This window comes from Melanostigma gelatinosum (genome assembly GCF_949748355.1).
Source record: "Melanostigma gelatinosum genome assembly, chromosome: 18".
Classification (NCBI taxonomy): domain Eukaryota; kingdom Metazoa; phylum Chordata; class Actinopteri; order Perciformes; family Zoarcidae; genus Melanostigma; species Melanostigma gelatinosum.
The window spans coordinates 20,274,512-20,301,618 of NC_136651.1; the positions used below are offsets into that span (position 1 = coordinate 20,274,512).

At 43.2% G+C, this 27,107-nt stretch overlaps 1 protein-coding gene across 5 annotated transcripts; it reads right to left on the reverse strand.

Annotated features, from left to right (window-relative positions):
* On the reverse strand, positions 1-27,107 carry dennd1a (DENN/MADD domain containing 1A). Of its 5 annotated transcripts, XM_079289868.1 has the most exons (24): positions 27,014-27,107; positions 21,147-21,211; positions 19,923-19,966; positions 19,486-19,535; positions 17,503-17,622; positions 17,208-17,277; positions 16,150-16,230; positions 15,824-15,877; positions 14,770-14,880; positions 14,098-14,148; positions 13,207-13,307; positions 12,924-12,969; positions 12,725-12,826; positions 12,499-12,624; positions 10,813-10,914; positions 10,654-10,741; positions 9,782-9,822; positions 7,056-7,127; positions 6,907-6,963; positions 6,593-6,742; positions 5,530-5,594; positions 3,960-4,097; positions 2,173-2,419; positions 1-1,776 (listed from the first exon to the last, which is right to left on the reverse strand). In XM_079289868.1, exons 1-24 carry the CDS (start codon positions 27,028-27,030, stop codon positions 712-714), a joined length of 3,063 nt encoding a protein of 1,020 aa, XP_079145994.1. In that variant the 5' UTR covers positions 27,031-27,107; the 3' UTR covers positions 1-711. The 5 variants fall into 5 exon arrangements, with proteins under 5 accessions (XP_079145994.1, XP_079145995.1, XP_079145996.1 ...); XM_079289869.1 differs by lacking the exon at positions 14,098-14,148; XM_079289870.1 differs by lacking the exon at positions 3,960-4,097.

A 27,107-nucleotide genomic window follows, 5' to 3' on the forward strand; every position in this document is an offset into this window, starting at 1 on the left:
TTTCACCGCAGCAGGGTCTGCCACGCTCAGTCCTGTATCTGGTTCCCCGTGCCTCCTTTCGCTCCAGCGGGTCCAACCTGGGCCTCCAGCAGCGTGGTGTCAGTGTTGGCTCCCAGCAATCGGACGGGGAGGTCCAGGTCCTGCAGCCGCAGACGGACGCAGTGGAACCTCCAGCTGGAGTTGATGTACAGGTCGTCCTACCACGCAATATATCCTCCCAACCACAATCTCATCTTCACTGGCCGCATCAATCTGGATCAGCGAAGGCTGGAGAGCAGCGAGGAGAAGCTCTGCTGGAGCCTGAGCTGAAGGCGTTACTAGTGAACCTGCATGCTGCACAACGTTTCAACTGATGGGAGCGAATCAGACCCGATGACATTAAGGCATCAAGACTAACTATACAGAAATCGCTTATCTTCACGCTGATGGCCTTGTTTACTTATGAAGGTCATATAAAGGCATCAGTATTACATTGAGACCGTTTCATAACCACTTAAGAGTTCCTTGTATTAACTTTAATGTGTAGGAGGAATACTGGAAGCCTAATAAGCTAATGTTTACGAACAACTTTTAAGGTAATGCTTTTACTATTCTACGATTATGAGTTGCATAAGCAGAGTAGCATGAATTAGAGCTCATGTGCCATTGAATGCAATAGAAGGTCCTGACACAGTCGTGAGGAGAGTTCACCTCAGAACATAGTCACATGTTTTAGTCAAATGTTTCCCACCTCCTCCGAAGGTCCTCCACCTTCTTTTTTGGGGGTGTAGCTGGCTTGGCCATGGTCAGCAGATCCCCAAAAAGATCCTGAGTCTTCTGGCTGTCTACCTCAGCACGGAGTGGCTTTGTTAGTGCGTTCTGGGCAGTGCTGGGGACAGACGTGGAGTCCGCGTGACTGGAAAGGGCGTGATTGCTGGCGGAGAAGTGAGACAGGGAGGTGACTGAGGAAGGGAAGGCTGACGGAAGCAGTCCGTAGCTGGGCGGCAGAGTCGAGCTGCCGGGCGAATGTTGGCTGTAGAGCCCCGGTAGTGTACAAAAGGACTGTGGCTGGACTGGAGCGTGTGAGTAAGAGCCGGCTGGAGGCCCGTAGACCACACCGAAGGGATTCCCACTTACAGTCGGTGAGTAACGCATGTGAGGGGAGGTGTGCTGCAGAGACTGGGCAAAAGGGTTGAGTGATATGTGAGGATGCAGTGGGAAAGGAGGCAAGCCCTGTGGGTAGGACCTGGGTGGTAGAGTTGGTTTGCAGGAAGATGACGACGCGCCAACGTCTACCCCGTCGCTTAACGAACTGGAGGGTGCTGAGCTGTTAAGGGGGTCGAGAAGGCTGATCAGATCTAAACTGTCCTCAGCAGCCTTGGTGGGCTTCAGCAAGTCTCCATCTGTGGTCATGCTCAGGGCTTGTCTAAACTCTTGTCCCCCTGATGTAGTGCCTCCTTCGCCAGCTCCTGGCGGTTTAGAACGCAGCTGGGCGGCGGGAGGTGCTAGCACAGTACCGAGCTCGGGCGTCTTCCTTCCGTGGGGGCGTGGAATGGTGATGTAACCGTGGGCAGAAGGGTCCAGGGTGTCGCCGCCCGGGATGGAGCTCTCGTGGCTCGGAGAGTGGGCTTCTATCGGCGCGGGAGGTTGGACGGGCAGAGGTCTGTCGCAGGCGGGAGGCACACAAGCGGGTAAAGCCGCGTCGACCTGCCCTACACTCCACAGCTTGTTGTACGGGTTGGGGAGCTTGAGGCCTGGAAGCGTTCGCGAGTGTTCACTGAGACTCAGGTCCATCCGCTGCAAACACAAGCAGTAATTCAGACTTTTAAAGGATCACACCAGTAGTTTTCAAAATCAGCCCAGTAAATATCATGTTCCTACAACTTATATTACCGACAACCAGTTCCTAATTCATGTGTCTTTTCCTACAAGTCCTTACGTACCGAAGTTCACATGACAGAAGAAGGTTTAGGTTTAGGTGGTCAACAACAATCCCTAGGAATCAGCCTCAACATATTGCATGGCCATCTGGGCATTTGTTGACAAGCTTTTTTTGCTCTGGAGCCAAACAAAGTGGTTTTAGTCGATGTGGACATCTGGACAAAAATCTGAATCTGGACCTAATGTCTTTTCGGAAACACTATTAAGACAGTATTAAAGAACCTTTGGCTGCAGAGCATTTGGACCTCTGACCTGGTAGGTGAACTTGGCTTGTAGACCCTCAGTGTCTTTGGGAGTCCTCAGGTCCTCGAGACTTTTAGCCAAGGTGATTGGTTGGCTGTCAGGCTCGTCCTGGCAGCCGAAGATATCACCCAGCAGGTTGACATTGGAGAACTTCTCGTTTACCGGGCTGGGAGGGGCAGTGTGACTCTCTGCCCCGAAACCTGGATCGATCCCGTCTATCAACGCGGCCTCCTTCAGGGAGCGGTACGGCTGTGGCCTGCAGGGACAGCGTTTGACTTATGGTTATTCATCTCTCTTCTTTCCATGGCTAAACTTTACCCAACCCATAAAAGGACCATTGAACTTTTCCCCAAAATAAAGATGCACCTACACTTTCACTCTTCAGAGTCTATGATGAATGCTGTGCTTATCCCTGCACCCCCTCCTACTTATTGTCAACAAATTCCATGAAATCCATAATTTTGTCATTATGGTGAGCCTGGGCACTGTGGTTTATTTGAAGCCGAATAACTACCACACTAAATATGTATTCATCCAATTGAATCCATTTTGTGGACTATGACAATAGTCCACAAAAAATGCACTACTACTTCTGTTTGAGAAATGTTTGCTATAACACTACAGTGTCCAGCTGTTTGAGGAAATGATGCTTGATTTTTAAATATAAGTATGTTTTTGTGACCAGTTTGCAGCTTCAGTAAGAATCAATGGGCTTGGGGCTGAGTGGTAAGCTTCAGGTAGGGAACTCGGAAAGTATTGCATTGCTGGTTTTAGTCTTGTCATGGGATTAGTTGACAGCAAGAGAAGTGTAGAAAAAACATTTTGTAATACCCCGTGCAGACACTTAAGTTAGGAAAGGTTACTATCGAGCTCAGAATGAAAAACCAATGAAGCCAGATGGCGTCAGAGGTCAATGACAGCAAACTTCCTACACTTTAATTCGGCCCGCTCATCGTTTTCACAGCAGTCAACTTTAAGAATGGCCTATTCAAATGAATCGATTGAGGGTATTGTGTTGATTGGTATCGATAGTAAAAACTGCCTTTCAATGTCTAAGTAACCGGTCTATGGTTTGAACAGGTTATGGGAGAAACCCGATCCATCTGTGCTATGGTGGTGCTGATGGTTGATGTCGTGCTTCCAGTCTATGCATGTAGATGAACTACGATACAGCAGGCTTTGTTCTTGGGTCGGGCTGGGCGATATGGATACAATCTTCTGTCAAACATGATGAAGCAAATTGTTACGGAAACTCTATTGAGAAACCATTCGCACTTATGATGGGAATGGCTGTTTAGTCAAATCCAGTGAAGAGAGTATCTGACAGATTAGGAAACGTCATCCTATACATTTTCCATAAAGCAGTCCTGCTCATTGATTTACAACTTTGCTCGCAAAGGCCGAATACAACCAGAGACTTTAAAGGTATAACTACATGTGTGAAATAGTATTGAATAATCCATAACGCTTGACAAATCTTCATTATATCACACAACTCTACTGTCCTTTTATAAAATTGAGAGATTGGGAGTCAGGTTTGGTTTTTGTCTAATGACCTCTATCACAAACACAAATGCCTGATCAACTCGAGCCATAGCTAATCTTATGTAAATCATAATTCTACTGCCAGCCCTCTGATCAAAAGCTATTTTGCCTTTCCTTTACGATGACCGTAATGTCCTGCAAGTGAAGCTTCAAAAACACATGTACACACATTTCATTAGAAAGCAAAGAGATGCGTTAAGAAAAGCTTATTAATTAGTCAACAGTGCAAAGCCAATCAGAGAGATGCGTACAGAGGAGACCACTCGAAAGGGACGGAGAAGAGAAAGCTGTCAGGAAACCCAGAGATGGAGTCATCGTCATACTGGAGCTCATCTCCGGACGAATCCTCAGAGAGAAAGACGGTGTAGTGACGAGTAGGACGGATAGAGCTACGGTGAGGAGAAGGAAGACAACAGGAAGTTCACAGCTCGTTACATAGACATTAGTAAGGAGCATTAAAATCAGGATCAGGAAAGAGGAGGAAAATCAAGAAAAAGGGCAGTGCATACAGTGCAGTAGGAGCAGCATGTTCCACTTCATTTGAATGAGCCTGAAGGAAGCTGTGCAGCTAGTTGGAAAGGAAATCAAAACACAACGGACTAAATCAGTGTACTTGCTGAAAGAAATCCACAAACTTTGAATGTCTGTGTGACTTTATTTGGGAACTGAAGTGAGTCGGATTCTGTCTGCTCCCCTGTAACAGTACACAGTTAACACGGCTTATTAACAGATATCTCTCAACAGGGATGAAGATTGTCACTCTAATGTCGGCTACTTCTCATACAAGCTGCAGTTCACACTTGCGCAACTCTCGTCTCATAAGTGAGAACGTGAGATTTCATTTAAGGTTTGCTCATCAGTTATCAAGTGATCTAAATCAATCAAGTTCAATCATTTGCATGAAGCAACTCAATTCTTACCACAGACATGCACTCAGGATGGACTTGGTAACAAAAACAAGTGGCACAAATGAATGTTCCCCATAGAATGTTTGCATGTAGAATGTTTGGAACCAAAACATCACAGGTTATAGTGAACACTTCTTCAGCCAAATATCACAATGTCTGTGTCACTGTCAGTGAGCAACGGCCTCAAGCAATTAAGCACTTAGAATGAGAGAAAATAACATTTTGGTTAAGATGACGTGGAGGTAAAGTTTATAAAATATCTTTATATGTTGTCATAGAAGACTTCAATCCCCATTACTGCCGTTTATTGACCTCTCAGCCCTCGAGACAGACGGTTCGCTGGCGCTCTACAGCTAAACCTGATGTCAGAGGTTATTGACATACATTCTTTTTTCTCATTAAACTGAAGACATTCGATTGGAATGGGTTGAAAACGTTTCCATGTTGTGTATAATAGTATTGTCTATCATATTTACGCTTGCCTCACTTTAATAGAGCTGTATTTACTGTGTTCTATTTGATAAAACACATTATAAAGAGTGCTCAAAGTATCACAGAGAGAGTAAATGAAGCTGATAAGCAACACTGAGAGGCTTCTACTGGGAAGCAGCTGAAGGAAGTGTTAAACATCAACAGTAACTAATTATGCAAGAAAAGTAAGTCTGAGTGAAGCATAACTGCAAATTACACTCAGATCTCGTGACGTATTGAGGACTATTACGTTCAGAAGGTCAATATGGGCTTGTCATGTTGCTGACCTCGACTAACTCAAGGAATCCTATCTTCAGTTTTTTACCCCTCTATCTCAAATTGCATGCATAATTATATTATGCATTATCTAAATATTCAAATGTAATTGCTTAATTGCATGATGGACAGTGGAATATACTGTATATAATGGAGGTAGGCTTACTGATCAATGCTGCTTTCCAGACTCACGTTGCTGCTCGGTCTCTTCAACAGCACTGGTGGCCGAGCCTGTGGATGTGAAAAAGCGACATGATGAAAGGGAACACAGCTGGTTTAGCTTGCCTACCTCCTCACCACAGAGGCCCACAGGAATATATGTACAGCAACAACGTTTGGACACATTTTATGGCAACAGAAAAATAACTTTGGGGTAAAACTTGCAATTAACAAAGTGAAACTGTTCAATTGGTGCAGTGCAAAGAGTGAACAGAAATAAAGTCAACAGATCAGTAAATAAAAACTTGACAAATCAAAGTAGTTCAAAAATATATTATGATATAAATATACAGTATTGCCAAAACTTAACTGAAATGTTAATAACCATAAACATACAAGCCTTCCAGATACAGGCCGAGCCGCTCTGCCCACTGAGCTACAGAATACGCTTGCTTATTGATTCCCATTCCCACACCAGTTCTCTCTTTCTGCGACATTAATTCAATTCAATGTATTTCGTATAGCCCAAAATCACAAATTTGCCTCAGAGGGCTTTACAATCCGTACACATGCGACATCCTCTGTCCATCCATTCCAGAAGTTTGTTTAAAATCCGCTGGAACCCTTGAATAGAAACACGGCCAATGATATTTTATCGCAAATAAATGCCCGTACATCCACTTAGAAATCATATAAAAAGACACTCTTCATACATTTTTTACTAGCCAGAATTTGTGACCGTCATCACGTTTTCAAGCTAAATCATCTTAGTTTTAATTCTGCCAGTTTGTTAGAATGTAAACAAATACAGGCTAAAAAAACAGGGCTCAAGTTGTAGACCACAGCTAACGCACTGACTCCAAATTAGCATCATGATACGACCTTTTTACATACCCAAAGCAATATGGGAACAGATCGGCATAAATAGTACAGAATAATCTGAAGAATTTATATCATCTCATCATCCAACCGTTGTTCCACCAGTGCGTTCATACATTCCAGCTCTGTGAACTTTCTTATAAACTCTTTCTCTGCACACCAAGTAACCAGCCCGCCACATTTCTGCCCACCTGTCCAAAATGCACAGTGATTGGCCTGTCGTCCAAGGTTCGCAGTGGCCCCTCCCTCCTGACTGCACTGGTGGAGGAGGTGAACCCTGCTGGGTTGTCATCATCAATGACCGCTGACCCTGCTGTGGAGAAGCCATTTTCTGCCTGCTCCTGCAGAAGGGGGGGGGGGGTTCAGTTAAGGTTGTTGGGGAAAGACTAATAACTGTCACCTCCTTTGTTACTCGAGCTCAAGATTTACACACCAGTGTAACAATGTTTACAAGAACAGCAAAGAATAATCCAGACTGCTTTGTCAGCAGTATAGCGCTACATACCTTCTGCTTAAGCCTGCTCTTGACTTCCTTGATGCGCATTTTTGCATGGTCCTTTGCCTGTCAAACAAACAAAGCCAGACCATTTCCATTCTCGGTTCTAACCAACAGTATATTTTCTAATCTATAACAGAAACCGGAGATGTGCTTACAAACTTGTAGACGGTCTTCATGGCTGGGTTTGCCTTGGTCTTCACTGTGTTGAAGATAGCCCCTCCTCCTTTCTGTCAGAAAACATTGACACAGCATCCGTTAGTGACGGACACATTACTGCACCTCCCTCAGAACATCTGTTAGTAACGGACACGTTACTGCACCACCCTCAGAACATCTGTTAGTGACGGGCACATTACTGCACCTCCCTCAGAACATCTGTTAGTGACTGACACATTACTGCACCTCCCTCAGAACATCTGTTAGTGACGGGCACATTACTGCACCACCCTCAGAACATCTGTTAGTGACGGACACATTACTGCACCTCCCTCAGAACATCTGTTAGTGACGGACACATTACTGCACCTCCCTCAGAACATCTGTTAGTGACGGACACATTACGGCACCTCCCTCAGAACATCTGTTAGTGACGGGCACATTACTGCACCACCCTCAGAACATCAGTTAGTGACGGACACATTACTGCACCTCCCTCAGAACATCTGTTAGTGACTGACACATTACTGCACCTCCCTCAGAACATCTGTTAGTGACGGACACATTACTGCACCTCCCTCAGAACATCTGTTCGTGACGGACACATTACTGCACCTCCCTCAGAACATCTGTTAGTTAGGGCACATTACTGCACCTCCCTCAGAACATCTGTTCGTGACGGACACATTACTGCACCTCCCTCAGAACATCTGTTAGTTAGGGCACATTACTGCACCTCCCTCAGAACATCTGTTCGTGACGGACACATTACTGCACCACCCTCAGAACATCTGTTAGTTAGGGCACATTACTGCACCACCCTCAGAACATCAGTTAGTGACGGACACATTACTGCACCTCCCTCAGAACATCTGTTAGTGACTGACACATTACTGCACCACCCTCAGAACATCTGTTAGTGACGGACACATTACTGCACCACCCTCAGAACATCTGTTAGTGACGGACACATTTCTGCACCTCCCTCAGAACATCTGTTAGTGACGGACACATTACTGCACCTCCCTCAGAACATCTGTTAATGACTGACACATTACTGCACCACCCTCAGAACATCTGTTAGTGACGGACACATTACTGCACCACCCTCAGAACATCTGTTAGTGACGGACACATTTCTGCACCTCCCTCAGAACATCAGTTAGTGACGGACACATTACTGCACCTCCCTCAGAACATCTGTTAGTTAGGGCACATTACTGCACCACCCTCAGAACATCTGTTAGTGACGGACACATTTCTGCACCTCCCTCAGAACATCAGTTAGTGACGGACACATTACTGCACCTCCCTCAGAACATCTGTTAGTTAGGGCACATTACTGCACCACCCTCAGAACATCTGTTAGTGACGGACACATTACTGCACCTCCCTCAGAACATCTGTTAGTGACGGACACATTACTGCACCTCCCTCAGAACATCTGTTAGTTAGGGCACATTACTGCACCTCCCTCAGAACATCTGTTAGTGACGGACACATTACTGCACCACCCTCAGAACATCAGTTAGTGACGGACACATTACTGCACCACCCTCAGAACATCCGTTAGTGACAGACATATTACTGCACCACCCTCAGAACATCAGTTAGTGACGGACACATTACTGCACCACCCTCAGAACATCAGTTAGTGACGGACACATTACTGCACCACCCTCAGAACATCCGTTAGTGACAGACACATTACTGCACCACCCTCAGAACATCAGTTAGTGACGGACACATTACTGCACCACCCTCAGAACATCTGTTAGTGACGGACACATTACTGCACCACCCTCAGAACATCAGTTAGTGACGGACACATTACTGCACCACCCTCAGAACATCTGTTAGTGACGGACACATTACTGCACCACCCTCAGAACATCAGTTAGTGACGGACACATTACTGCACCACCCTCAGAACATCAGTTAGTGACGGACACATTACTGCACCACCCTCAGAACATCAGTTAGTGACGGACACATTACTGCACCACCCTCAGAACATCAGTTAGTGACGGACACATTACTGCACCACCCTCAGAACATCAGTTAGTGACGGACACATTACTGCACCACCCTCAGAACATCAGTTAGTGACGGACACATTACTGCACCACCCTCAGAACATCAGTTAGTGACGGACACATTACTGCACCACCCTCAGAACATCAGTTAGTGACGGACACATTACTGCACCACCCTCAGAACATCAGTTAGTGACGGACACATTACTGCACCACCCTCAGAACATCAGTTAGTGACGGACACATTACTGCACCTCCCTCAGAACATCAGTTAGTGACGGACACATTACTGCACCACCCTCAGAACATCAGTTAGTGACGGACACATTACTGCACCACCCTCAGAACATCAGTTAGTGACGGACACATTACTGCTGATTCACTTTATTCGTTTGTCTCCCGGCAGAAAGCAAAGAATAATAAAAGGCAGTGGACTAAGTGTGCAAGGTTTCTGTGCATAACGATTTTTAGCGGATGACGCATACAAGCACTAAGGCCTTGAGACTCTAATCTGGCCAGTAGGTGTTGAGTGGTTGGATGGATTGATGGACAGACATACAGTGTGCATTGACACCACTCTGTTAGCAAGGCAAACACAAATGACGATGAGAAATACAAAAAGAAAAACGCAATGTATTCTTTGGAGCAATGTTTAGTCGGTGTGGGTAGAAGCATTGAGACCAGCTCACCTTCACAGTGAACAGCCACTGATGGTAGGTCTTGTCACTGCCTGTGTTGGGATCACAACAATAAAAGGTCAACAAGTAGTAGGCATGCTGGGTAATTGCTGAGAAAATCTTGGAAATCTACACACTTAGAAATAAGTAAGGCTGACCCGAATGCTTTGAAGCTTTGACCGTTGCCATGTTAATAAACATCCCGAGAAATACTCAAATGCAGCAGGATTCTTTTTTTATGTTTTATCCCAAAATCCCAAACAGCCCATGAAATACGTAATTGTAATCCCACAATATTCATTATCAAGATGAATTATCATGCATTATTTTCAGACGGATATTTATTTACAGACAAACATTAAAGGCTATCGCAAGAATTTATTTGAGGAAAATCCTTGTCCTCCTCTCACATCAGACAATAAATGCAAAGTAAAGTATGCACTTGTAAATATCTGAGGACTGAGCCAGGTGTAGTTGTTGTATGTTTGGCTACTGATTTCACTCACTGACTTTGATCCCGTCTCGAAACACTCGGAGCAGAGGTGCTGTTTAAGTTGTTTTCACCAAAAAACAAGGCTCAAACAGAGATTTAGTTGTACTTTAGTTTACTTTTGATAAATTATTATAGCTCTTATCTTAGCTCTCTCTTGGTTATCGTGATTTGTTTTTAGCAGCACCCACCGGCCCTTTCTTTAACTTTTGTAGTTTGCCTTTTGTTCCTCTTGTAATAAAATAACTTCATTTTAGAAATTCCAATTGGTTTTATGTGACAAAAGTAGATTTCCTTTTCATGGTCTGTTTTTCCTCATGTCTCCTCACTGATAGGTGCGCTCTGCTCCCATGTCAATAGACCTGGTTGAAAAGTGACACACAAACTGATTCACCTGCATATTCGCCCATGTTGATCTCCTCCTCAAAGATGTCACTGAAACCCTCTCCTGAGTTCAACAGGTCCAATCTGCCGTCAATGAACTGCAAGTAGAACCCAAACATGTATTCAGAGTGTAAGATGAGGGGGGTGAGTTAGAGAGGTGTGTGTGTACCTGTTTGAAGAGCTGCAGCTGGATGGCGTTCTGGAGGAACTGCCTCATGGCACTGGAACGATGAGTCACGAAGGTTTCCTCATTAAATGTTATTGGCTCTCCCTAAAAAGGCAGAGGAACAGGCCAGCTGTCACAGTACCGTACAACTCTATCACAATCAACATTTTATGTTCTGTGTCCAGTAGCCCAGAAGGGTGTGGTATAAAGCAAGTTGGACAAAGACAAGCTTTCTTAGCGTTAGCCCCGGTGAGAGATATCGGGTACCACAACCGTGATCATCAACTGTCGTTGTTAACCCAGGGTTTCTTCCTCATGCTCTGTGCAGATTCCCATAAAAGTGGGCGTTTGGCCACATTCGACTCTTCTAATTCACTAAATAGTGCGACCGCCTGCCACCTCCTTCAGTCAAGAGGAACACACATAGACTGGATATAAGGAGTGGACGTAGTCATCGTGACGTCACCCATTCGTTTCTGGACTGCCATTATGAAGCTTCGAGTTCGGTGATTTGGCCGTCGCCATCTTAGGTTTTAGCAACCGGTGAACGGAATTTACCATATTTGGAATGCGGAGTAGTGATGTAGACGTCGTACACGTCTCTGGTAGCGTCAGCGACCTGTCAATCACAGTAGCCCCGCCCTAAAGCATCCCCTGCTTTATGGTCTGTGTGACTCTAAATGGACCATAACTTACTAAATGAACATCATGCTGTATTGAAGAAGACTTGAAACTAGAGATTGAGACATAAACTCATGTTTACAATGTTTACTGAGGGAATAAATCGAGAGAAGTAGAGTCATTTTTCATAGACTTCTATATAATCAGAGGAGTCGCCCCCTGGTGGACACTAGAGAGAATGCAGCTTTAAGACACTTCTGCATTGGCTTCACTCTTCAGAACAGGAGGTTGCCACCTGGGAACAAGTCGTTATATTGCTAGAATAATGTATAACTAATTATTACAGGAAAAATGTACACTGTTGCTGTGAACAAAGCAAGAAGGAGGAATGCTGGCAAGAACGGCTCATGGTGTAAATTTCCAAGTGAATATATTTATTTTACCACTCAAAGCTAACCGCTAATTTCTAGCGCGACAGTGTCGCCACGTTAGAAATAGACGGTCACTATCACCTGCCAATTACTTTTGATTGGTTCAAAATGAGCTTGTGAAAGAATCCGGTCTCTGATCTCAAGTTACGAATCAGACTGTAAACAATGAGAAGAGCATTACGTCCACTTCTTATGTACAGTCGATGGTTGGCTGCACCGGAACCCCAGAAACACAGCCCCTTATCTGAAGTCAGGGTTTCGACATTGCATACATACATACATACATACAGGCTGCTGTAACGCGTCCGGGGAGTAACTTGGGGTTCAGTGTCTCTCTAAAAGACACTTTAACAGGCGGCCCTCGACCGCGGCTCTGTCACCGAGGTCAACAGGATTTAGAAAGAATGGCGATGCCATTTCCAAAAGACTTGATTGGTGAAAAACATTTTTTAGCCAATTTCAATCGGAAGTGACATCGAAACTCTGACTTCAGGCTACACATACTTCGCTGACCCACCAATGTCACTTCGTAGCACACCCCTCTAGTTTGAGAGAATGTTGTCGTCAACACGGGCATACCCATGTGATCAACTTCCCCGCTCATCCCTCATGTCGGTGGTCTGCAGCATGCACTCACCGACTCAATCTGCAGAGCGTTTCTGTAGCTGCCGAACAGAGCCGCCTGACTCCTGAGGAAGGCTCGGGCCACACCGTCCCCGGTCGTAGTTGAAACCTTCCTCAAGCGACTCTTTAGAGACGAGACCTGCGGGACGTGAAGCCACGGTCATTACAACACAATTCTAACCGTAAACACTGACGTCCACATTGAAAGACGCACGGTGTCGTGTGCAGTAGCTCCTCACCACATCGTTGGGCAGGCTTTGGAGGTCATCGAAGGGTGTTTCCAGGGTGTTCGTGTCCACGTTCAGGACCACCACATCATCCAGAGCCATCCCTCGAACTTTCTACAAGCAACAGGAACAAGAGTCAACTGAAAGCACAAAGGCTGGTCAGACAGGTGGATACTCTACAATTTAAAGTTATAAAGTTATAAACACGTACCTCCATCAGACTGGAATGCACTCCGATGAGGTAGGGCATGGGGGCACTGAAGAAATGAGCCAGTTTTATTCAACATTGTCTGAGATAATAACTGGGTTGTGGAACTAGCAATACTAGTTTACATGTTGGTGTTGTCACCACTCATGCTAACAAACTCTTCAAGCATCTCTTGAGAGTTACTGTTGTTTATGTTTCCCATCCAGCACTTAACCTACATTTGAATATAAAGCCACCATCATCATACCATGCAGACAGAACATGGACTGACGGCCTGCAGACTCACCAGCAGTATTCCAACAGATGTTGAGGCAGGACAGGAATGTAAACGTGTTGCCAGTGCATTGGATACAACATGGCCGTAGACCCATGGACACAAGCTGTTAACTGGGGACAAAGACAAATGTCAAACACATGATACTCTATGTCACATCACTGCTCTCTTTGTGCAGCTATTTAAAGATTAAAATGCAATGCAGGACTAAAACAAAACCTATGAAATGTTCTCATACAATACATAAGGTTGTGAGTTATTGGTTATAGGATATAGAATTCATTCCAGTGATATCAAACATAACGATGGCAAACTATGGAACACTTCACCCCAATAATGATCATTTGTATATCAATTACTAGTCTAGTGTCACCTTGTATTCTTAAAGAAAACAAGATCAAAACATCCATTTACTAAACAGAAAATGAACTTTTCTCCATTTTTGGATTCTTCGTTCACCGTGGAGGCACGAGAGAAGAACAAAGTTCTGTGAAGGATCTGGGAAGTGAGGACCCAGAGTACTTCCTTGTGTGCACTTGTCTACACACTAGAACATGCAGAAACTACAAAAACAATAAGGCTGCCCCATGACCACTGTAGGGTTTCTCTAAGAACCACTTCAATAAAAAATCGAATTTAGGGACGTTTGATCTACTCTCTCTCAAAGCCAGAAACCAGAGACGTCTAAAGCGTGTGATATCAAGTACAAATAAATGAGACTGATTTTGTTTTCTACCCAGAATGAGCTTTATTCTATTGTAGTTGTGAAACAGCTGGAGCTTTCAGTGTCATTTAACATCTTCCAAACTCAATTCATTGTCTATGGAGCAGATGACACTTCACGTCACAAATTGGAGTTTTAGCACTCTGTTTTTTGGATTTGGGAGAGTTGTTTGTGTTTACCAATTTTTCCAGACTGTCTTCGACCATGGGAATAACTAGAGCGAAGTTCCCCTTTAAAGCAGAGATTTGGGGATGTACTTTGGATCACGCTGTGTTATCTTGACCTTAAACATACAGCAAATTGCACATGCTAATATGAGAGCATGAAAAACATAATTTGTGTGAATGCGTTAAGTTATTTTCTCTCTCTCTCCATGACAGTTTGCCATCACAGAAAACACCAGAGATGATTGTCATGAACTAATATGCAGGAGGAGACCTAATTGTGTTTGACTGTCACCAGGTGGACAACATAAAGTAAGACAACAACTATTTTCACATTTCTAATGAAAACTTCATTTTCTTTGGATATTTTGTCCCGAATATCAATAGATGTACCGTCTGGTATTGGCTTATTAAAACCCACAATCATTACTTTGTTTTGCATGAATGTAATTTCCAATTGAGTGTTTCACTTGCAGTGATTCATATTGTACATTCAATGTGACAACAACAAACAGCTCACACACTGCCAAACCTCCAGTAGCAACCGTTCATTTGAATGTGTGACAATGACATTATAGAGAAGAGATGTTCGAGAACAGATGAACTGATGTGAGATGTGAGAGATCTAACAGAGGCAAAGGGCAGAGCTGTGGAAGAGAGAAGGAACAGAGAGTGGACTCTACTTACAGTGCTTAGCTTGCTACAGCAGATGAGGACTCGGCGTTCATAAAGCATACTAGCGTACAGGTGAAGCATGTTATTGACATCTACTGCTACAAAGTACTCTGTTAGGTTTCTCTGCAACGGTCAAGCACAACAAGAGAAAAAAAACAAATGGGAAGAGTTAGTTGTGAGGGTAAAGACCAGTGGTTTAATAAACTATGGTTCACGTCATTCAACTTTAGCATCCAGGAGCTATTTCAACTGACAACCTAAACAGCAATACATGAAGTCTGGGCGAGTACAGGCTGCAAGTTAGAAGAAGAATAAAATGACAGTTCTCATCCCTCATAGCTACATTACGTTTCTAGATCAAACACATGACTTATTGTTGGCTATCTATTCTAATTCTGTTTGTATTCATTTTCTGTATTTGCAGGCTGCAATACGCAAGGCGCCCCACACCCACCGTATCACCTGGCCTTAGCCTCTGCATCCCTGGTCTGATAACACAGAGTAAGGGGGATGTTAGCTAACAGCTAGGCAGTTGCTCAGCACTGAACCTTAACATTAGAAAGTATTTAGGCTCCAATCAGCAGCTGTGGGCTAACGTTAGCGTAACACCAACTACGTGTTGTCTTCGCCACCACAGACGGCCCTTTTACAAAGAGAGCACTGGTCACTTGTTTATTCAATGTTTATCAATATTGATGTCACGAGTCCATATTGCGCAAACCTCGATTCTGGATATTATATTGGCAACAGAAGCAAGTATGATATGTTTGCTGTTTCAGCAAAATTAACCAGACGAACGATATATGCCAGATGTGTTTGGCTGCACTGCAGTGTATACAGGCAAAGCTTCACTCGAAATAATGTGTCACGGCAGTATTGATCTCAGAGACATTTCATTTAACAGCCATGAACACGCAGTAAACATAAACTGTTTGACTCTTCAGATAATTGAGCTGAGCTAACCGGGACGTGCAACTGCTCACAGACACAAATCAATATCATGAACAGTGAGTTCCTCCTTGGCCAAATGTAACAGATGGTTTGATGGGTTAGGGTTAGCACTCACATTCTCAGGTATGCTGGGGAGTTCCCTTGTGTCAGGCACAGTGAAGAAGGAATGCTGGAGAAAACAGAAGACATGAGTCAGCGCTAGTTTGAATCCATCAGTGTGGAAATGGAAACAATGCACAAGACAGACTAATTTTTCTTCAGTCTTCCTATGAAATAGTCATGTATGGTGATCCATGCATTTAGCTTAGTAATCCTGTATGGTAGATGACACTGACGCTTCATATGTCAACAGAGTGATTCATCAGCGAGATCATTGTTCTTTAGGAGGAACACAGATAGAAGTGAGCTCGGTTGGGTGTGATGTGGTGAAGTGGGACTCACCACACCGAGATGAACGGGGACCCCGGGCTCAGGGATGGGGAGCGTGTGTAGAGACACCAGGAACTCTTGCCATTGGCTTTCCTGAAACATTCAGACGATTCTAAATCCACGCAAAGACCGTTGAGGAAACACATGATCTCATGCAAGCAACACATACACAGCGCCTAAGTCAAACGAGTTAGTGGGGAGGCAAACTGACACCGGATAATCACTGCAGTCATGTGAGGAATCTGGATTTGGATTTGTTTGGGGATATACCATTGTTGGCGATACCCGTGCCATTGAAAAATAAAATATTGATATCATAGTAATAATAATAATAATAATAATAATAATACACATATTTTGAAAATAACCCAGCGGCTCTTAAATCATCTTATAAAACAGGTAGCTCAAATCAAGCAATCTGATTGGTTCATAGCCGTGATATATTACCCATATCCCACTGCTATGAACTCTAATTCATTTGCACTTTCAGTGTCACTCTATAAATGAAAAAATACAAATATAAATAAATAGCCAACTAATATTATCAATGTAACGTTACTTTATTGTGAACATTGTTATTAATGTCAATAAAAAACCTTTTGACTTGGAATGTGTCTGGAGCGGTCACGTTGCCATACTTGGTGACCGTTTTACAAAAGCGACAGCTCACTTCAGACTGTGGTATGTAGTCATCATATCACAGCTCAGAGGGTTGTCGTGCCTCCAGTTTGCGTTGGGCCAAACAACGCCCCTTAGCTGTGATATGATGACAACATACCACGGCCTGTCGTGAGCTATTGTTTAATTATACATACAGAATCTCTCTCTACAGCCTTACCTTGTATTACCTTGTATACAGCTATACACTTGTATTTTGACTTTACTTCATTTTAAAAGAGACAAAACGCACACTAAATGGAGTTAAAGGTGAATACCACCTGATAGTCTTGTTTTTCTATACATATCAAAGTGTATATTTCAGTTGACATTTTTCCAGGTGAAAACTGGAGCTAAGACAGACTTTCTTCTTTTTTTTTAAATGCGCTCATGAGTCGGCCGTCAGGACTCACCTGGCCTTTGATGGTGTAATCAGCGAGGATATTTAGCAGCTTGTAGAAGACTTCGAACCAGGGCAGGTAGCTGAGAGGACGAGAACAGGGTCAGTCTCACCGTTTGAGCGAAGGAATGATGGTGCAGTAAATCCTTTTTAGAATTCAATCAACATCCTGCTTTTTAAATGATTGTTTTAATTCATTTTTACCCGTTTCAAATAGTTAAAATATATACCAATACATTTACAAAGGTGACGGCCATATTAAAACAACAGTCACAGCTACACATACACGCACACACTCACTCACTCACCTGAGAATGCAGTAGCAGGTGTGGGCACCTGAGGAGAGGCGACAGAAGCCGAATCTCTGTTTGCTCTCGATGTCGGTCAACACAAATGTGAAGTTCTGGCCGACTTGGTTGACTGTCAGACTGCAGGGTGAGAGAGGTTCGGAAAACAGAGTACATCTGTTAAATCAATCCTCACCTGTCGATTAAAAGTCGAATCAAATACACGAGCATCAACCAGCCAGTCATGTAGCAGTTTACATCCATGTCTGTCCAATATTTCGTCACCTCGTCACTTTCTCCTATCAGACATTTGTGCGACATTGTTTAACAGCGTTAACTGTATACAAGAAGTGTATGTAGCCATTTTAACATTTTGAAGCCTCAGGTTCAGCAATTTGGCTGTCGCCATATTGGCTTTCTGCTAAATTGGACAATCGTTTACAAATTGACCATCATGCTGTATTGAAGAAGACTTGAAACTAGAGATTGAGACCATAAACTCATGTTTACAATGTTTACTGAGGTAATAAATCAAGAGAGAAGTAGAGTCACTTTCTCATAGACGTCTATACAACCAGACTTCTTTTTGCAACTAGAGGAGTTGCCCCCTGCTGGGCAGTAGAGAGAATGCAGGTTTAAGACACTTCCACATTGGCTTCACTCGTCAGAACCTGAGGTTGCCGCCTGGTTATGGCCAAAAGGGTGAGGTCACAGTGACCTTTGACCCCAAAATTCTACACAGGTCATCCTTGAGTCCAAGTGGACGTTTGTGCCAGATGTAATGAAATTCCCTCCAGTTGTTCCTGAGACGTCACGTTCACGAGAATGGAGAGGACATATGGATGGACAACCCTAGAACATAATGCCTCCGGCCACGGCCCAAGATGAGGCATAAATATACTTGGTAACTCAAAAAACAACAAATAAACAACCACAAAACCAAATTGTAGTAGAAAGAAAAGAGACCTGTACTCGTAATCCTCCTCTTGGTACCTTGGTCCAATAACAAATATCTCAGAGGAAAATAATTTACCCAGATACCATTGCTCCAAAAGATGAAACAACCACTGAGCCTGGAACGTTTAAGGAACGTTTCTTCCTCCACTGACATCCCTCCCTGTCTGTTTGCACTTAGCCATCGCCCCATGGTCTATCGGCTTGCACAGGGACCGACAGCAGCATTTTGGGGAAAATAAATGCCCTGGTCCCTTCTTTCCTGCCAAACACCTTTGCCGTAGATGAGATATCAGATTTTTTTATTTTTGACTCCAGAATATCGATATCGGAACCTGCTTTAGAAATCCAGTATTGGTCGGGCTATGCTGCGCATGAACGTACTGGGACGTAGAGTCCCAGTCGTCTTCTGCTAACATTGCAAAACAAACCGATGATCATACGAGTATGGTGAAAGATGATTGTTAAAACCTCCACAATCAAACCTAACGGCGGTGCTGTCGTTATCATTTCCTAATAATTCACTGCGGGTTGCAGCGTCAATGTAAAAACCGATGGCGTGCTTTGGAAGTCAGTGCATTGTCCTTAAAGGGACAGTGAAACTGACGGTAGAGCGTCTTGGTCTTCAGTAATGTGACACATTTCTGCATGGATGGATTAAATAAAATCCTTTAGATGTGATTGGATCGCTCAAAAGGGGTGTGGCTTAGTGAATAGCGCAACATGATAAGAGGAGTTCAGGAGCTGCAGAGGACTGCTGGTTGGTAGACCGGGAGGATACAAGTCGATGAATTTATTACGCCTACTAACATATTGCTCTGCTAGTTCATACCCACCGTGGGGGTGATGGGCGGGGTTAGCTAGCAGCCCCAAATCACATTTGATTGGATACATTTATGTCACCGGGCCTGAGTTCTAGATGAGTCATCGGAAATACTTTTTCTGTTAGACACATATTTATGTAAGGGATGAATGAACATAGACACGGGATTATAACTGTAACGCGTCTTTAAAAGTACTGTATGTTAAAACGTGTGTGTGTGTGTGTACCTGTCCATGTTGAAGGGGAAGCAGAACTTGGGCACAGTCTGAAGAGTCTCCTGTAAGACCCAGATGACAGATAATAGAGTCACATGGATCATCATCATCAACATGTAAGAATCATTTTCTACTGTGTTAAAGTGAGGGGCGATTGAGGGGCTGATGGGAAGGATGCAGTGTGGAGGAACCGATCTGTGATTGAGTAGGGAAAGAGCAAAGCACACATGGACAAAGACACCAACGAAAAATGTCATTGCTTGCATTTCCAGGTCTCCCAAGATTCCAATCTGACATGAATAAAAACCGGTACACAACAGTGGTACGTGCATTGATTAAAGTTCAGCCTGTGCACAACATATGAGAATAAGAAAAAGAAGTACGGGTGAAAAAGAAACCAAGGAACAACAACATGAGACAGGAAGCACAGTATATGATGTCTTCCAAACCTGGTCCGTGTAGTCTTCAGGGAACTGTCTCCGCACCTCCGGCCCTGTTAGAAATGGACAGACATGAAAGGACCGTGGATAAGTGAACACAACGAGTCAAAATATATATCCAGCCAGGCAGTTAAAAACAAGAAAAACAGTGTGGTGACTCTTCTTCTTTGGAGAAATGATCAGCTGACGTCTGAGTTTGTCCTGTTTCCTGTTTCAACATGAATTCATGAAGAAACATCAGTGTTGGACCTCACTAATGCTCTTGTGGCTGAACGGGAGCAAACGGTCCATTTAAATTTATCCACTAACATGAAACGAAAACGCTGTTGCATGACAGACAAAACTTGATTGTAATCCTCGTGTTTTTGAGAGAAACGGCATGTTTTGGAGAGAATATATAAAACTGTAACATCGGAGTGAATGTATAAAGCTGTTCTGTGAAACCCAACTAAAACAAATTGCAATAAAGGCTGAAAAGGTTCTGCATTTAAAAACAGCAGAGGAAGTCAGACAGAAGCTTTGTTTGTCACAGAGATGGATATGGCCTCTTAAATACTGAACAGGAAATGATGAGAAGCACAAGACTCCAACAGGAAGAGATTCTTAGAAATACAGCAGACGTCTTTCCTCAGTATCCAGGAAATCGGTGACATATTGCAGATTAAAAAAAGAAAAAGACGAGATCCATCAACATTTTATAAAAGCCATCATTTATCATTTAGCTCTAAACCAGCTGTTCACAACCTTTTTTGACTTATGACCCTACACCACAACAACCAGTGAACAGTTTGAATGTGTCTTGGAATTGTAAGCAAATCCACCAAAGAGTGTTTTTTTCCCTTTTAACTGTTTCGATTGAATATTTGTCTGAGGTCAACGTACACTCACATAAAAAAGCAAAAGAATTAAAGTTGAATCCATTTAATTTTGAGTAGCAGGACAATGGGCCTCATGCAGGAGTATTTTGCGCTAAAATGTCTCGGCGGAAACGTGTGAAACCTGTTGGGCCTGGCCAGCTTTGCATTTCTGCATTACAAATACTGCAGCCAGCATTCTTTTGAGCAAGCGAGGTTTTGAAAAGTGTAACCACACTTGCGACCGCTTTTGGCTCGCTGCCCAACGCGGCACCACACGTGTGCCTCGATGTCTCTCCTGGTTACTTAACGTCAGCGGCAAAGAAAAGATGCATGCGTGGTCCAGTTTCAGCTGTACCTCCAGCCTTCAGGAACTTACCAGAGCTGTGTGAGCCTGGATGGGCTACCTCCAGATACACCTCAAAAGTGGACTCGGGGCTCTCCCTGGAACAGAGAAGGAACACTTAACATTGTGCTCTTTGTTGTTATGGACAAAGAATATTTATAGTAAAAAAAAAAAAAAGAAGTTTATTTCAGCGTTCACAAATAGGAATAAAATAAGCCGTTAGTGTCATCTTCAAAACAAACAATGCTAATATCTTGAGATATTTACTTTGACAGAAACGAGTTTAATTTGTCATTCATTTGATGAAATGTTTTAAGTTTAACATTAAGTTGTGTTTGTTAAGAACGGTAGTTAACTGATGACTGCTTGTGATGCAGGTGTCCCAATACATGCCAGCCAATCAGTGACCAGTCTACAAAACAGCTCGGTTTTGAATGGAATTCAGATACTAATATACGTTTCGGTACAGTAGAAAACTATAAATGCCAGTGAAATGTACTTGATTTTAAATTATATTTATTCATTACAACTAACATCATAAAGTTATTCTTTGACCTTGAACAATGATGGAACTATACCTTAGTGACCCATCTTCTGGGGTGTCTTCTTAGCAACACATAAGAATAAAGGCAAGGCAAGGCAAGGCAAGTTTATTTGTATAGCACATTTCAACAACAAGGTAATTCAAAGTGCTTCACATAAAACCATTAAAAGCATCAAAACATAAGGCAAAAGAAAAGGAGATTTAAAAACAATTGAGAACATTCATTAAAACATTAAAAAACAGTGCAAGAAATAAAATGCAGTAGTAAAATGCAGAAATGCAGGAAATTGATTAATATATGAATTGAATGTGGTTCAATTAAAGGCAGCAGCAAACAGAAAAGTCTTCAATCTTGATTTAAATGAGCTGAGGGTCTCAGCAGACCTGCAGCTTTCTGGGACTTTGTTCCAGATATGTGGAGCAGAAAAACTAAACGCTGCTTCTCCATGTTTAGTTCTGACTCTGGGAACAGATAGTAGACCGGTCCCAGACGACCTGAGGGGTCGGGATGGTTCATAAGGTAGCAGCAGATCAGAGATGTATTTTGGCCCTAAACCATTCAGTGCTTTGTAAACCAACAGCAGGATTTTAAAGTCAATTCTTTGTTGGACAGGAAGCCAGTGCAAAGACATCAGAACTGGGGTGATATGATCCACCCTCCTGGTCTTAGTGAGGACTCGAGCTGCAGCGTTCTGAATCAGCTGCAGCTTTCTGATGGACTTTTTACAGAGACCTGTAAACACACCGTTACAGTAGTCCAGTCTGCTGAAGATTAATGCGTGGACAAGTTTTTCCAAATCCTGTTGAGATATAAGTCCTCTAATCCTTGATATATTCTTCAGGTGATAGTAGGCTGATTTTGTAATTGTCTTGATATGGCTGTTCAAGTTGAGGTCTGAATCCATAACTACACCTAGATTTCTGGCTTGGTTTGTGGGTTTTAACATCAGTGACTGAAGCTGAGCGGTGATTTTCAATTGTTCGTCCTTGGTACCGAAAACAATTACTTCTGTTTTATCTTTGTTTAATTGAAGAAAATTCTGGCACATCCAGTTGTTTATTTGTTCAATGCAGTTACCCAGCCCTTGTATGGGATTATAGTCCCCTGGTGACATAGTTATGTAGATTTGTGTGTCATCTGCATAATTATGATCACACACTTTGTTGTTTTCCATAATCTGAGCTAGTGGAAACATGTAGATGTTGAACAGAAGAGGCCCCAGTATTGAACCTTGGGGAACACCACATGTCATTTTAGTCAGCTCCGATGTGTAATGAGCCACAGACAAAGTATTCTCGGCCCTTCAAGTAGGATTCAAACCAGTTAAGTGCTGTGCCAGAGAGTCCCACCCAGATTTTTAGTCTTTCTAGGAGTATGGCATGGTCGACCGTGTCGAATGCAGCACTGAGATCTAGTAAGACTCAGACTGAACTTCTGCCATTGTCTATGTTTAAGTGGATGTCGTTGAAGACCTTAACAAGAGCAGTTTCAGTGCTGTGGTGCTGTCGAAAGCCTGACTGGAAAACATCAAAGCAGTTATTTACGGTCAAGAAGTCGGTCAGCTGTTGGAAAACCGCTTTTTCAATTATTTTACTCAAAAATGGGAGGTTTGATATTGGCCTATAATTTTTCATCGTTGCGGAGTCTAAACTAGCCTTCTTTAGGAGCGGTTTAATAACTGCAGTTTTTATGGCTTGTGGGAAGACACCCGAGAGAAGGGATGCGTTTACAATTTGTAAAAGATCAGTGGTCATGCAGTTTGAAATATTTTTGAAAAAGTGTGTTGGTAGAATATCCAAGCAGCAGGAGGATGACTTCAGATGTTGTATAATGTCTTCTAGGCTTCTACGGTCGATTGAATGAAATTGTGTCATGATATTTGAATGGATGTTAGATCGGGACAACACATATCCTGTGGTTGATGTGGAGGCACTGACTGCTTGTCTAATTTTCTGAATTTTGTCAGTAAAAAAGGAGGCAAATTGATTGCATGCCCAGGTGGATTGGAGCTCAGCAGCTACCGACACTGGAGGGTTTGTTAGGCTGTCGACGGTAGCAAATAAGGCGCGTGTATTGTTCTTGTTTTTGGTTATGATGTCAGAGAAGAATGACTGCCTTGCATTTCTAAGTTCCAAATTATATTTGCGAAGTCTCTCTTTATAGATGTCACAGTGAACCTGGAGATTCGTTTTTCGCCACCTGCGCTCAGCTTTCAGACACTCTCGTTTCTCTTTTCTGACCAGCGTAGCATTTCTCCAAGGAGATCTTTGCTTACCTGAGACAACCTTCACTTTAGTGGGTGCAATGGCATCAATAATATTTTTAACTTTAAAATTGAAGCCATCTACAAGCTCATTGACAGAGGCAAGAGAGGGCTGGTGTGGAGGAGAACTTCTGAATAAATAGTTCACTGGTGTTTTCAGAGATGTAACGCTTTGTCACAACCTCGGTTTGGACATTTGTGTGCAAGGAGATTGCACTCTCAAAGAAAACACAGAAATGGTCAGAGAGTGCAACATCAGTCACAGCAACCTTGGAAATGTTTACACCTTTGGTGATGATTAGGTCCAGAGTGTACCCCCTGTTGTGGGTGGGTCCTGTCACATGCTGAGTCAGATCATAGTTATCAAGGACACCACATAGTTCTATAGACTCTCTGTCCTGGGGATTATCAACATGGATATTAAAATCACCAACAATAACAACACAGTCAAAATCAATACAGATTACAGACAGCAGTTCAGTAAACTCATCAAAGAAGGTTGCACAGTATTTAGGCGGTCTGTAAATGTTTAGGAATAAAGCTTGAGTGGAATTCAGAGCCACATATTCAAAAGAACTAAAATGACCAAAGGGCATCTGCTTGCATTGAAGAGAATCATTAAATAAAACCGCAACTCCACCTCCTTTCTTATGTGCTCTTGTTTCGCTCATGAAACTGAAGTTGGGAGGTGTTCATTCAATAAGAACAGCTGCACTGTTATCTTGATTTAACCAAGTTTCAGTTAAAAACAAAATGTCCAGTTTGTGCCCAACAATAAAATCATTGATTAAAAATGTTTAGCTGTCCTTGGCTTTGTCCGTCTGGGTGCAGGGGTTGAGGAGAAGTTCTGCCCGTGTGCTAGTGCAGGCCAGTCAGTCGCATAAGATTCATTATCTGCTCTCTCCTCCTGTTTCTTGGTAGGCCTGGTTATGCTAGCTAGCTGTGTCTTAGCTTGCATTTGTCCAGTGTTTTGAGTCCATGGTAGAGTGGTATCATTCCCACACAGTCCATTTACTTCCGCGTTTACTTCTAGTCGGTAGATTTTTGTTTCCAAGACTGCAATCTTCTGTAGGAGTTTGTAGTAGTCATCCGTGGAGAAGGGAGGCATCTTGCTGCTACTTAGCTTTAACTTAGCTGCTAGTTAGCATTAGCCAACAATCCAAATAGCTCGACGACTTTCTGGATTTGTCTTCACTCAAACGTTGAAGAGTGATATATGTGATATATCTGGCAAGATATATGTGATATATCTGGCAAATTGAAGCAAGAAAATGCAAGCAGAGGCAAGCAGAGGCAAGCAGAGGCAAGAGCAAGCAGCAAAGCGACTGCACTCTCTCATCAAGGTCGAAACAAAAACTGCTCCTTAATGTTATGTAGTATTGTTACTTACATCTTGCAAAAGAGATTTTTTATCTCAATGAGACGACCTGGTTAAATAAAGGTTGTTTTTTTTTAATGAAAAAAAATATATTTTTTTTTATTCAAACGTATTCGGTTCGTCATGCGTACCGAACCGTGAGCCTCTTACCGAACGGTTCAATACGAATATGCGTACCGTTACACCCCCAGAAACAGGCCAAGCTGTCTTTTAATAAGACACTGGCTTCATCTAACATGGCCATCAGTGAGGGACGGAGGTTGAATTTAGGAAACATCCATCACTATGTGTCATTATCAAACAGAAACTGCTCCCCGTGTCGTTAAAATAACCAGAAACAACACAGAAGACATGACCTCTGGGTCCTCAATGGTAGCGCTCACTCAACAAAAGCCGGCGGTATACGAGGTGGCGCTTGATCTGAGGACGTCTCAGATGTATCCAATAATCTATATGCTGATGTTTAAGAATAAGACGTTGGCTTGTTGCTTGACCATCAATAAAACAGATGTGATGAGACACATCTGTTCCCACACGGGGTTGGGACATCAGCCTGCTGACAAGCCCATTCTGAGAACGTGTCATTGTCTGCAGTGTGTCAGATGGCTCAAACTGTCCTCTTTGCTGCTGAATGAGGAAGCTGTGTCGACGGCCTCATAAAAATAAAAAGGTCTTTACTGGATTGTATTCATGGATATTGTGACGGTAAAGACGTGACACTCATTTACCCACAGTCATAATAACTCATCAGCTCATTTCCCATTAAATACTAGGGTGACCAGATGTTCCCGTGTTCCGGGGTACAGTCCCACATGTTGGGGGCTTGTTAAAAAAATTAAACTATATTTTAAGTAGCAAGAAAGACCAGGCAGCAGAGTCCACTGGTTGATGTCTGATAGTGTTGTCTCTCTGTTAGTGTGTCGGTCTGGAAGGGTTGCTTGTCTGTCTGTCTGTCTGTCTTTCTTTTTTTTAAGTATACAAATGTAAATACACTGTTTGAACAATAGTAGTTCGACCATTTTCTTTACCGTGTCCTGTAGTGGGTCATGGTGCTGTAAACTGGAGATTAGTGTATTACAGTACAAACAGTTACCATGTTGAAGATTCACGAAACCGATATTTTCCATATTTTTTATTACATAGATAATAACACTGGATATAACTAGAATCGTCTCAGAGTTGTCACTTCAGAATCCTGGTCACCCTGATAAACACACCCTCACAAAGGACGGACTAAAACGTCCAAAAGATAACGGTATCGTAGCCCTACGATATTTACATTATGTCAGAAAAGTGACATAAAGATAGAGGACAGCACAAATCACAGCATTTCTGTTCTTCACTTTAGTCTTGACAACGAGCATCCAGTTTAGGAGACAGTCTGACACAGGCACCGTGTTTCCACTGTAAACATTGTAGCCGACACACAGAAACACGTTCCTCTCTCGCTGCTACATCTTTGACCAGAAGCTTCGTGTTAGCATTTAGCTAACATCTTGTGAATGACTAGCCGCCTTGAAACCCTTCAGAGACTTGGCATTGCTTTGTTTGTCTGCTCCGTTAAGTGGAGTAGCACCAGTGTTTTTAGCCCGTGTCGCAACAAGTCAGGGCCTCGTACTGTAATGTATCTTCCCCAATGACTCGCTGTAACGAAGCTAACACAGCAGCGGAGCGCTAACACTCTCCCGTTAGACCGGCGGATAAACATGCTTACTTGATTCGGGACCCCATCCTCGTTTCTCACACCGCCGTCGTTGTCGGCAGCCGCTCCCGGTGCACAGACGCGTCTGGTCCGGAGGTGTTTTTTA